The sequence below is a fragment of the Arvicanthis niloticus genome, chromosome 13, assembly GCF_011762505.2.
Source record: "Arvicanthis niloticus isolate mArvNil1 chromosome 13, mArvNil1.pat.X, whole genome shotgun sequence".
Classification (NCBI taxonomy): Eukaryota; Metazoa; Chordata; class Mammalia; order Rodentia; family Muridae; genus Arvicanthis; species Arvicanthis niloticus.
In genome coordinates this window covers 32,337,912-32,351,015 of record NC_047670.1, presented here as the reverse complement: position 1 = coordinate 32,351,015, position 13,104 = coordinate 32,337,912, and the positions used below count along the sequence as shown (strand labels likewise).

The 13,104-nt window shown below is 42.1% G+C and overlaps 1 protein-coding gene across 3 annotated transcripts in view; it reads right to left on the bottom strand.

Moving 5' to 3' along the window:
* The window catches only part of Col14a1 (collagen type XIV alpha 1 chain), a 207,977-nt gene that overhangs the window by 108,897 nt on the left and 85,976 nt on the right, over window positions 1–13,104 (bottom strand). For all 3 annotated transcript variants that reach the window (XM_034516485.2, XM_034516486.2, XM_034516484.2), the window contains exons 15-17: window positions 3,261–3,387; window positions 2,206–2,345; window positions 779–911 (exon numbers count right to left, since the gene is read on the bottom strand). In XM_034516485.2, coding sequence (XP_034372376.1) covers window positions 779–911; window positions 2,206–2,345; window positions 3,261–3,387 — 400 coding nt within the window. The remainder of the gene's footprint in view (window positions 1–778; window positions 912–2,205; window positions 2,346–3,260; window positions 3,388–13,104) is intronic.

The following is a 13,104-nucleotide window of genomic DNA, read 5'->3' as shown; positions in this document are numbered from 1 at the left end:
GCCTCCTCTGAAGTTTCAGCCTCTTTGAGAGATAGTCTTTCCTCACCAACTGAAGACAAAGCAGGACTTGGCCCAGCCTCTGTGTCTCACTTCCTTACAGTTCAGAAGGATGATCCTAGCTCGGCAGCTTCTGACAGGACTAACAGGGCTCGTTTGGATTCCCCTGTATAGGATCATGCTCTCTCTTCAGTTTATAACATAAGAATCTCCCAACTGCACTGACCAAGAAATCTTCTAAATCCACTTAAGAGAACTTAATATATGGCTAATAATTCACTTTTAAGAAAGAAGGATATAATTAATATATGGTTTCAAAAAGGAAAAAAAACAAGGGATTATCAATCAGCTAGTAAATTTTGCAAAAAGTTCTTATAACCAAGACCAACTTAGAAAATTCAAGAAACACTTGGGTACATTGGCTACATTAGTATTAGCTTATTTTCCAGTGTGATTATTTATGATTATATCCACCTATCATCTATTCATCTACCTTTCCATTTTAAGTAGCCGTGGTACAGTTAAGATATGCCAAATGTAGCTAGTGTTTAACACTACAGGATAGAATTATGAACAAGGCAGAGCTGCTCAGAGCCTTCAGTGTAATGATAGTCTGAGAAATTACGATGCTTCACACACGAAGTCATTGACTATAAGACAAGGGGAAACCCCGGAGAAACAAAGAAACGTTGAGGCCTAATTGGGGGAAGACAGGCTGTGAGTTTGCCTGGTGGACCCTGAACCTCAAACGTGAGACCCAAGTCCACACTCCAGGACTTACGTGTGGTCCCCACGGCAGTCACCACCTCACTCTCGCTTCCGTCATCAAGCACAGCTAACAGGGAGACTTCATACTCCGTCCCAGGATCCAGGCCTTCAATAACATAAGAGTCCTGCTCTTCTTTGAGGGCGACCTGAAAAGCATTTGGTGCTTAGTAACTGGGGTTACTTTAAAAGGAGAGAGGGAGTGGTGGGCGAGAGATGGACCATTTGCCATTGGAAAACAAATTGCTGTGATCTTCGCTAGAGAAGACTGTTTCTCCTGAACTATAGGGTTGAGGCCTTGTGGTCATTCTCCTGTCCACTTGGGCATGTCTATTATTGTCTTCCTTACTCAGCTCTTATTTGGGCAGTCATGTTGGTGAGTCTCTATGGGTGTAGCTTCTAACATTAATAGGAGACACAATCTCACAGCAAGCTCCCTGATCCTCTGGTTCTCAAGACATTTCTGCACCCTCTCTAGCAACGATTCCTGAGCCTTAGGTGCAATATGTATGTATACACATATGGGTGTAATAACAATTAATAATAAGAAAAGCGGCCATAAATTTGAAAGAGATCAAGGGGAGGTATATGAAATCGTTGGGGGAGGGAGCTGCACCCCTGCTCACTCCACCCCACCCCTGCTCAGGCCCCCTCTAGCTTCCTCTAGCTTCCTCTAGCTTCCTCTAGCTTCCTCTAGCTTCCTCTAGCTTCCTCTAGCTTCCTCTAGCTTCCTCTAGCTTCCTCTAGCTTCCTCTAGCTTCCTCTAGCTTCCTCTAGCTTCCTCTAGCTTCAGGTTCTGCTAGCTCTGGCCCCAGCTCCCTCTGGCCCAAAGTACACTGTGGCTGTCTCCAGATAGCCATATGAGGGCATCAGATCACATGACAGATGGTTGTGAGCCATCATGTGGTTGCTGGACTTTGAACTCAAGACCTCCTGAAGAGCAGTCGGTGCTCTTAACTGCTGAGCCATCTCAGAAGCCCAAAAGTAAAAGAAATAATTTTTTTTAAAAGAAAAAGGGGGACTGAAAATTAAAAGAAAAACGCAAAGGAAAAATCTGTATGTAAGCAAGAACTAACTGAATAAAACAGGAAACCTGAAATAATTTTAAAATTAAACTACAGACCCTCTTGCTTTCACTTCCCTCAACGAATATACTACTAATGTTGTAAAAGTAGCATTATAAAGTTTTATTAGGTGTTATTTGTGAGGGTCGAGGAATCTGGGACATAAAACTGAAGCCCTGGTAACAATACATCCTTAATTGTTGAATTATAGCATTATTTGATGCGTTTGTAATGCCAAATGCCTTGCCGTGCCCTGCAAGATGCTACTCCTGAAGTTCTCGTCCATTTTAAAACGAAAACCAACCTGGGTTCAGGAGTAGGCATTCACTTCCGGAGAATATGTTCGGGATCAATTTTCACTGTGGTTCAGTCAACTCACCTCCTGGGTCTTCCCACCATACACGGGAATCCACATGAGCTTATGCTGCCCCTCCTCAGCCGAAAGCGGATGCCAGGTCACTCGAAAACTGTCTGTCTTCACCTCATCAATTTCCAAGTATTGCTGGGCAGGAACTTCCTCTGTGAGCCATGGAGGAGATTGAGTTTGAGAAATGAGAAGGCAAGAAACTAAACGCAAGCAGCTCCGGGCGGGTCATGGGATGGGAAGACCGGGGAGCTCTTGGTTTTGGAAAGCCATGGAAGAATGGCAACCGTCCTCTATCCGTCCGGCGTGACTTTAATGTTTGTTTCCAGTGCCTTCCAACAGCATAAATTAGGGAAACCACAGAAATAATGTTCTCTAAAATTTTTCCAGTCACTCCAGAACTTTTACATTGTTGATATTGGGCCATTTTCATAAAGTATAAAAAAATAAGAATGGAGCTAGGAAGATAGGTCGGCCATAAAGTGCATACCTCAGCATTTCAATCAGTCCTTGCTGTGTTGTTTGGGACCCTGTTACAATACTGCTATATCATAACGCATTAAGTTAAATAGTATTAAAATGTCAGTAATTTTGGAATTTGGCCTAATGAACCCACACACACATGAACAGAAGAAGAGGGTAAAACTTTTATATTGAGAAATAAGAGAAATGGGGCGGGGGGTGTTAAATAGACAACCATGCATGTGATTTTGTACATTTTTATTGTTTGGAAATTTCATAAATGAACACAATATATTTTTATCACACCCATTGGCCACTTCAGCTCCTCCTAGACTTCCCCACCACATCCTCCTTCCAACTTTAAGTCCTTTTTTTTAACCCACTGGAGTCAAATTCATGCTTCCCGTATGTGCACGGGTGTAGGGAAAGAAACCTTTTAACGTGAGGTGGCATTTTCTCTCTTTCCTTTATTTTGATAGAAAAGAATGTAATTGTGTGTTCGTAATATCTTAAAAATTAATATGAATTCAAAGTTACAGTTGAGGAGGTTGCTGCAGGTTCACTAAGTAGTTGCTTCCTAAATCTTCTCAATCGAGAATAAGGCTTACCTGTGGTAAGTTCTCCAACCAGAGGCAAGGACTGCCCCTCCTCATAGATGGAGAAAATGGCGATAGAGTACTCCGTGAGCGGGGTCAAGCCTTTCAGAGGGAATGTTGTGACAGGATCAACTTCAACCTGCAGAACAGAATAGCCACAGAATCTGTAGCCAATACTCTCAAACCACGCAAATCATTTTAGTATGATCTACAGTCCAGCTGACTGAAAGGCTACCACTACTGCAAAGCTGAATCACAAAGCCAGAGCGTGTCCAAGTGCCATCCTAGCCATACTCAGAGATCTACTCGGAAGGTATGTGAGGCTTATGAGGCTGATGAAATGACATACAAAGTTTCTAGCTAAGTCTACTAAGAGCTGACAGTCTTGACTTCACTGTCTGGGCTCTGCCAACTAACTCCATAGCTGTGTCATACACGACAAGCTCTGTCATATTACACAGGTAACCAACCACACAGAGAAAGAGTGACACCCAAGGAAACAATAAATATTCAAGTATTCCTTTATATGTCACAAAAAGATATAATTGGGGTATATGTATATATGTATTATGGGTATGGATATATATGTGTATGTGTGTATACAATCCATATATGTGCATTGTGTGTATGCATATATGTATGTGCATATATACGTGTGTGTGTGTGTGTGTGTGTGTGTGTGTGTGTGTGTGTGTGTGTGTGTGTGATTAAGTCCTGAAGAAAGGGACTAAGGACATATTATATAAAAAGAGATTGAAGAAATAGAGCACAAAATAAAGAGGAAGTGAGGGCAGGATTTGAACCACAAATCCCCACCTAGACCACCCTGAAGGCAAGAGAACGAAAGAATGAATATGACTTTATCATTGAGAGGTTAGGGCTGGGCTGGGCTGCCAAGCTGCATAGTTTGAGGATTAAATTGTAAATTATGTTTATGGCACCCACCTCTGCAAGCTTACCATGTATCTTAATTAATCTTCATCATAATACATAGTGTCTTAAAATAAGATGCCTAAGTTCTGGTGGTATTCCAGAAATTTGAAGAAATAACCACATTTACCTGAGAGCAGGCTTTGTCAAATTAGGGCCCACTGAAAGTGATTTTAAAAGACATTTTAAAGCAACACAACACAATCTCTTATCCTGTGTACTGTCAATAACTAGTCTTGGTGCCTAAGCAAAGGTAAATAACTCGCTCTAAGTTTCCTCATGACAGCCAATGTGACTGTGATGGCATATGCTTGGCCCAGAGAGTAGCACTATTTGGAGGTGTGGCCTTGTTGGAGCAGGTGTGTCACTGTGGGTATGGGCTTTAATATCCTTGTCCTAGCTACCTGGAAGTCAGTATTCTAGCAGCCTCCAGATGAAGATGTAGAACTCTCAGCTCCTCCTACCCCATGCCTGCCTGGATGCTGCCATGTTCTCAGCTTGATAATAATGGACTAAACCTCTAAACCTATAAGCTAGCCCCAATTAAATGTTGCCCCTTTAAGAGTTGCCTTGATCATGGTGTCTGTTCACAGCAGTAAAACCCTAACTAAGACAACGACCATTACCAAAGCAGGAAACATTTCTTCCTCCACTTAAATGTTCATCAACTAGCATCCAAATCAAAAGCAAACATCACAAGAGATAACCATGACCTTGTGTATCCTAGGACTCTGCCCTGGACTCCCAACGATCCCTTGGTCTCCAGCCCCACTGGCCTGTGTCATGCTCTCGCCCTCTTCTACTTAGGGTCTTTGCACACTGATTCATTTTGTCTATGACTCTACTGTTCACTTCTTTCCAAAAGTCAGCCTTCCTCCTCCACTTCAACGATGCTGAATGTGCCCCACTGGGTGATGTTCCCTTCCCACATCTGTCAGCAGACTTGTTCTCTAATGCTGCTTTGTTGTTTCCTTCTTGGCACTATTCACAAGTACGCTATGTCTGCGTCTACTAGCATTCCATTTGGCTTCTGCCTTCGATGCAAGCCCCTCAGGGCAGGACTTGGATTGGTCCCCTCTGCACTCTGTCTTAACTGTGCAATAACGTGGGACTCAGTTTCCTTTTTACTGTTATTAAATGAATTGAGTCCAGAAGTTAAGACGGAAGCGCCTCAGAAAATTTTGTAAAAGAAAAGGACTTGTCTAAAGTAAGGACCAGTTCAGAAGCCATGTCCTTCTCTGAGGAATCAACTGTAGACCCAAACAGTGCCAACCAGGAGAGCGGGTTAAACTTTTACTGATCTGGAACCTAGAGACATCATGCAAGAGTGCGACAGTCAGCTGCAGCCTTGTAGCCTCCAACTAAGACACCTGACAGCAGTGACGTCATTTTTGCAGCTCCATCCCAGCCAAGCTCCTGGTATCTCCTATGCTGATATCACATAGCAGAGAGAAGCAGGACCAGCCACAGGCTGCTATTGCTCAGCAAGAGTCACTAAAAATTAGCATCAACTCCTCCTGGCTGATCAGCAATATTCTAGATGGTTCTTGGTATTTAGTGCTCCTGGGCACTGCCTACATCCATTGTATTAAGTCATCGATTGAGACTCACCAAGACTCCAAGGACATGAATTTCTATGCTCAATTTGAAGATGGGAAAATTAGTTAAGGATCTTGCCCAAGAGTATGAAAACTAAGAGCTACAACTTAGACCCAGATGTTTAGATTCTAAATCCTATTGTCTTAGATGTATTTTTACCATATGTTTCATTATTTATGTGCACAAACCCACAAATTTATATTTGAAATATCAATTCAATACGTGTCTTCAAAAATGATGCCTATGCACTGTTTCCTGGTATTCCGAACTGCTTTAGGTAACATATAACATTAATTCAGATCCCCTTCCCCTGTCTTCCCACACCACACTCTAAGTACTTAGAAAAAATGACTTTCCAAGGAAGACCTGAGGCTAAGAAGTGTAACTAATTTGTTCTGAGCCATAAAACTTTTAAGTGGTAGCTCAGCATCACCTTAACTTTCCTTTCAAGTCCCCACTCTGTGACAAATGGGAATCTTGTATGGCTATCAAACCTATACAAAAATGAAGTCCAATTTGTTAGGTTCACTGAGAGCCTACATGGGAAAATGCATATAACCATAAAACCATCCATTGTATATGTAGTACAGGAATCTGTCCAAAAGGATTCTGCTCATTTGCTAAAGGGTCTTATTTACTTAAAAGACTGTTACTTGTATAAATGCCAAATTGATTAACTTATTTCACCAAATAAAAAGCTTTATGTGCCTTATTTTATTAGTTACTTTTTTGTGTTGTTTGGGGGGTCGGGGAATTATATAACTGAGGATTGCCTTCAGATCTTTCTGTCTCATAGAATACAGGCACGTGCCACCATGCCCGGTCTATGCAGTGCTGGAGAGTGAACTTTGCCTCCTGGGATGTCTCCCACTTCAGCCTGTTTGGCCATACAATCTTAACTATCGGCTTTGAAACTGATGTTACAGATAGCACCATAGAACATGAGAAGACTTTTAAGAAAGGACAAGAATGACTATGAGGTCACTGTTTTGCAACTAATTTGAGAAGAACTTTATTAGTAGTTTATTACTTCTCTTTAGCCTAATTTGGGAATGGGGGGGGGTGTGAAGAAAGAGTCCTGCTGAGCAGGGAGAAATGTGGGCTGTACCACTGAGTCTTGGCTCTTGGAAACCGACATCTCACGGTCTAAAAATGGTGGGTTTACTTTTATAAAACTCGGTGGCAGTACTTAATTCTCTCCTACTTCTCAAGGCATTTTACAGTAAATGCTGAGGTGGTTACTAGTCTTCTACCACTGCTTTACTAGAATTTGGTTATGTAAAGAAAGATGTACTATATTTTCTCCATAGAACACTCAGTACAGTGCTTGGCTAGTGGTAGTGACTCGAGTTATGTCAGATCCATTAGCATCATCAACCATCACCATCTTCCAATCTTACAGAGTCACTGAGCCTAACAGAGCGTTAGAAAAAAAAAAAAAGGCTCAGTGCTAGAGATAGAGCAGTCAAAACATAAACTCAGTAATCATCTTTGGTATTCTAGCTAAAGCTCTCATAGTATAGCTGCGTACCCAATTCTCAGCTCCAGAGGGGAGACATACTATTTCCTTTTCCATGAAGCTACCTGACATACATTCAATGTCTTTCTTCTTCCAACCTGGGCTTTGCAACCACACACAATTCCTGGAATTATCCTCCAAAAGAAGAAACATAGTGGCCATGTTTTACCTTCATCCCAAATGTCTGTGTGATCTGATGGCTCAGTTGAAGCTCTGACGTGTACTCTGAGGTAGGCACTCACAGGGACTAGCAACCTGTGACTCCTCCTGGCTTGAGCTGTCCAAACAACCCCCTTCTAACAATATACATAGGAATATAGGACTCCCATGCCTGCATCAAGCTGCAGATGCACTCCATTCCAGACCAAAAAAAAAATATGAAATATGTTTCTCTATCCCCTAATAACCATCAAACACAGATAATTTCTATGCAGTCATACTCAGTGTTGGGGAGGGGAAATCTAGCCAAGACTAGCTTTAGTTGCATGCTAATAAGATAAACTGTCCTCTGAGTGATGTTTTGGGGAGAATCCCATCTTATGCCTATGGAGTTTCTGCCTCATCTTCTTCTGTATCCTTCTATCTCATCTCTCGGTGAGGAATGAGCCTAAATAGAATGAAAAAAAAAATCTTTCTTTGGAATTCATAGGACCTATTCCTCTCTGGGCTCATTTTGACAGTTCTCTAGTGTCAAGGGCCACAGATCTCCTCTTGAGGTCATGTTCTTAATATGGGCTTCCCTTTTGGAAGCAGCATAATCTTTAAGCAACAAATTCAGGCGCTAGAGCCCCAGATCCATCCAAGCAGTCCCTGAGACTCTTCAATATGGCTCCTCTTAGGCTTTTCAGTCTGGCCTGGATATACTACCGGTGCATCAATCCCTAACATATGCCCTCGTTTGCTGCACCTCTCCACTCACAGGTCAGTTCTGGTAGAACTCACACTCATTATTGAGGAGACTCTTCATCTCAGCTCGAGAATTTTATTTTCTTAGGCATGGCATAGTTTTCTGGGAGAGAACTCACTTTCCCATGCTTACTGAAGCTTTGGTTGGATTTCAGTTCACTACATTTCTGAGAGTATCACATGTCTGCGAGGTTTTGAACCAGATTAGTCTCCACTGTGTTGGCAGATCTCTCACCAAGTTTGTTTGTCTTGGAAATTCTGAATGTTTTTCATCACCATCTTCTCTGGAAGCTCCTTGACAAGAGGTCAGCTCCCAAGTGCTCAGCACAAGCTTCACCAAGACCTAAGCAGCCAAGCACATCTTCAAGAACCCGGGTGCATCTTGCATGTCTTGTTTTCTTTGAGGAACTGGTAACTTGTTCATTCACTTTTAAGATTAATTCAAAGTTTGGAATTTTTTTTAAAACTCTTACGAACTCCCAGGACAGGATGTTTGAATCTCACTCAGAAGGGGAACTAAAACAGTCATTGGAGGTGGATGGAGGGAGAAAACTGGGTGAAAGGGATTGAGGGGGGAAAGAGGGGTTGGAGAATTGGGTGTAGGGAGAACTGAGAAGAGAGGACTGACTGCAAGAATGAATGGAAATCGTCAGAGGAGGGGCATTTCTAGGATGTTCCAAAAAACAGGGTTCCGGGAGGCCCCAACAGAGTCTACAAGGGTGACTTCATCTGAGACTCCTAGCAGTGGGGGATATGGAGCCTTAAGTGTTCACCTCCTGCAGCCAGGCAGGACTCCCAGTGGAGGGATAAGGACACTAACCCACCCACAAAACCTTCTACCTAAAATGTATCCTAGCTACAAGATGTGCAGGGACAAAGATGGAGCAGAGACTGGAAGAATGGCCAATCAATAACCAGCCCAACTTGAGACCCATTCCATGGGCAAGAACCAATCTCTGACTACTAATGTTACGCTGTTATGCTTGCAAACAGGCTAGCATAACTGTCCTCGGAGAGGCTCCACACAGCAGTGGACTAAAACAGATGCAAAGATCCACAGCCGAACATTAGATGGAGCTTGGAGAGTCTTGAAGAAGAGTTAGGGGAAGAATTGAGGAACCCAGAGGGAATAGGAACTCCACAAGAAGACCAACAGAGTCAACTGGCCTGGACCCTTGGGGGCTCCCAGAGGCTGAACCACCAATCAAAGAGCAAGCATGGACTGGACAAAGTCTCCCCCCAACACACACTTCACCAAACATATGTACCAAATGTGCAGCTTCGTCTTCATGTGGATCCTGCAACAACTGGAGCAGCGGTTTACGCTGAATCTGTTGCCTGCCTGTGGATCCCATTACCCTAACTGGGCCACCTTGTCTTGCCTCAGTGGGAGAAGATATGCATAGACCTACAGTAAGCTGATGTGCCAGGGTGGATTGGTGCCCAGAGAGGACCTCCTCCTTTTCAGAGATGGAGGGAAGGGGGTGGGGGAGGTACCATGTAAGAGGAGGACTTGGGGGGAGGTTGCTATGGAGATGTACAGTGAATGAATAAATTAATGGGAAAACGTGTACTAGGGAAACAATAAACTCTTCAAATGTTTTGATGCAAATAAAGACAATGTCCACTTTATGTATAGGAAAAAGAAATGGAACAGGGTATACTTATGAAATAATAAACTCTTCAAATGTTTTAATGAAAATAAAGGCAACTTCTACTTTATGTACAGTAAAGAAAAAAAAAAACAACCTCTCAGGGCTGGTTGTATAGCTCAGTGGGTAGCTGTGCTTAGTTTGCACAAAGCCCTAGGTTCTTTTTCCAGGAAAGGCATTAAACTGGGTGTGGTGGTTCACAGCTGTCATCTGAGCTCTTGGAAATTGGAGGCTGGAGGACCAGAAGTTCACAGTCATCTTCGGCTTCACATCCAGTCTGAAGCCAGTCCAGCATGCATTATTTTCAATTTAGGTCAGTTAAGGGTGATTTAAAAAAAAAAATCTGGACTCATTGGAAAATGATTTAAGCAAAGACATATTTTTTCCAGTATAGACTGGTTATTGTTTATAGTATGCTTGCCTCATCACCAATTTCATGTAGCCTAATATTATGTCAATCAAGAAACTTGGAAGTCTTTGATTCAAAATAAAACATTTCAGTGAAGCCAAAAAAGAAAAAAAAAAAAAAAAAAAAAAAGGATGGTCAGGAGAAGGAGGAAGAAAAAAAAAAAAAAAGAAGGGAGGGAGGGGAGTGAAGGGAAGGAGAGGCAAGGCAAAAAGAAAGCTCATTGGTGGAACACTGTAAGGCCTTGGGTTCAGCTTTCAGGATCACCCCACTCAAAAAGGGGAGGAGTCTGACTCTGTTTAAATGTGGCTATTTCCTGGGGAAATGGTCTTTAGAAATTAATTTCTCTCAGTGCAGATATGGCTTGATTATTTTGAAGTAGTTATTTTCCTGGAACAGGAGGCTACTCTGCAGTCACCCCATTGTTGATACCCCAGGAGACCCTATACAGACCAAGCGTATTTGCCATAAAGTGATGCTTTTTCAAGGTCTTTGAAGTTTTGAGTGTGCACACACTGGTCAAGAGCTCCAAGTTTTTCATTCTCAAGAACTCCTTAGATCAATTCTCTCCACAAGTCCTACGTTGCATATAATTCTATATTTCTAAAGATTTTTATCAACCCAACCAAAATGTATCCAGTTGGCTCAGTGGCTGTGCTCTCTGGACTTTCTGGATAGCAGGAAGAAATTTCTGGATCTCCACAATCCAGAGGACTGCAAAGGCTGTTAAGCAATATACTTCAACTTTTAACTTGAAAAATTGTGTGTAAACATAAGGATCATCAAGCATCTACCCAGAAGCCCCACGATCTGCTAAGAACGCCTCCTCTCTCGATCTCTATGTAGCAGGTGCTGAGATGGGAGGTGTCTTCGGTGGCCATACATCCCCACTGTGCTCATCACCACTTAGTTGTCCCTGTCACTGGTCTTAGCTGATTGGTCTTGGATTAAGTTAGCTTGAAATGTCAGAAACATAGCTGAAGGTCCATCTGTTTACAGTTGTGTCGAATTCCACACTTTAATTGGCATGCCCCTCTTTTTTATATTATGTGCTTGACCCTCTTATACAACTAAGTGTGCAACTTTTAGGAGAGTAACTCCCGTATTACTAACAATAACAAAACAAGTGTAGCTCAGGGATTTTTCTATGTTAATTGCTTTACTGCTCTGGGCTCTAATTTAAAAAAAAAAAAAACAATGCAATTTCCCCCCAATAACTCCAACCTTATTGGAAATATTCACTCTTTATATTTATGAAGGTTGAGGTGATGGTTTGAATGTTCTTTGTCCAGGTTAGAAACTGTGCCCCTGCTGAGATTCCATTACACAATGACTCTGATGAGAGTGTGCACTGTAAAATATTACTTCAGTTTAATTGTAGGAGAAATTTCGTCCCAGCATATGAAAATACTTATTTTACTTGGTCAGAAAATAGAAATGATGTAATTCAACATAGTTCTTTCTTTTTCTTAGCTTCCTGGACCAAGATAAGCCAAATTAAAACAACCAAAAAAGCCCTTGCTATCTTGCTAGAACATATTTCTAAGGAAAGAATTTCTAAAAGTATTAGTCATCACACACCAGACACTATAGTTTCTTGAGTTTAGCAAGCTCCGTTATTTATGAGTATCTTCCTATGAAAGCTCAGTTCTTTTCTAAATCATAATTTAGTTTTAAATTCATTGACCTAGAGTATTTGAAAGGCCCATTTACTCAAGAACAGAGTGATAAACCAAACTTTGGGTCAGTCTGTTAAATTCATGAAGACATATGCTTCCAAACTTCTATTTAACTGGCATATTCTGTTCTTCGGAGATAATCATCCTGGTGGCCATCTCCCACCCACAGGCTCCTCTTACATGTCTGTCAAGCTGGCCACAGTAGGTGAAACCTGGATTTCTCCCCACAGTGAACTGGATTCAGGCAGAAACTTCTAACATCAATGGAGTACAGCAGTGATGATACCAAATGTCTCTTTAAGATGTGGGCTTCTTATGAAGTCCATACATTTGCAAGAGTTTCCTAAATGCTCTGGTTATATACATGTGTGTGACCATGCCTGACTTTAAATGACTTCTGAGTCTAGATTACTAAAGCTGTTACAATTCCATTTAGTACTTTCTCTGTCCTTTGGACATGTGTCATGGGACTCTCGAGACAACACTCTTGAAGCTGAGTGCCAGAGGCTTCACGTGAAGAGTAAACTCAGAGATGTAGACATCAGCACTGGCTGTCAACTGCACCAGCCTCCCTAGACCATGCACTGCCATGTAAAATGGCAGCTCAGGCCATTCACATGTCAGGACAGTCATATATCCAACTCCCACCTTCAGAACCCCATGAACTATGAAAGGAAATGAGTGTTATATATAATGATTAAATATTATCCTATTAGTATTGTTTGTTTGCTGAAGCTCAAGGACAATTTTATTAGTTTAAACGAACGCCCCCCTCCCTCCCCACCAAGGCAGACAAACTGTACATCTCAACAGTTGCTTGGAGAAAGAGAAAAGAATTTTTTAAAGTCATTGCCACTGAAGCAATCAACATGGAAGTCAGAGACAAGACAGCAGGCAACCACACAGCAGGGAGTGGGACTTTAGGGACAGAGTAAAGGAGTCCAAAGTATCAGAAAAGGGGGCATACTTACATCCTGGTCAGCATCCGAAAGAAAAAGAAAGGCAGAGGGAAGAGAGAAAGGTGTGTCTTTCAGAGTCAGCAGAAGGGCAGACCCAGCTGATTCTCATGACCACTCAGCATGTAGAGACTGCACTAGAGGAAGGGATATTAGCATGGTCTCAACCCACTAGGCTTTGATTACGAAGCCATAATGAACAACTACAC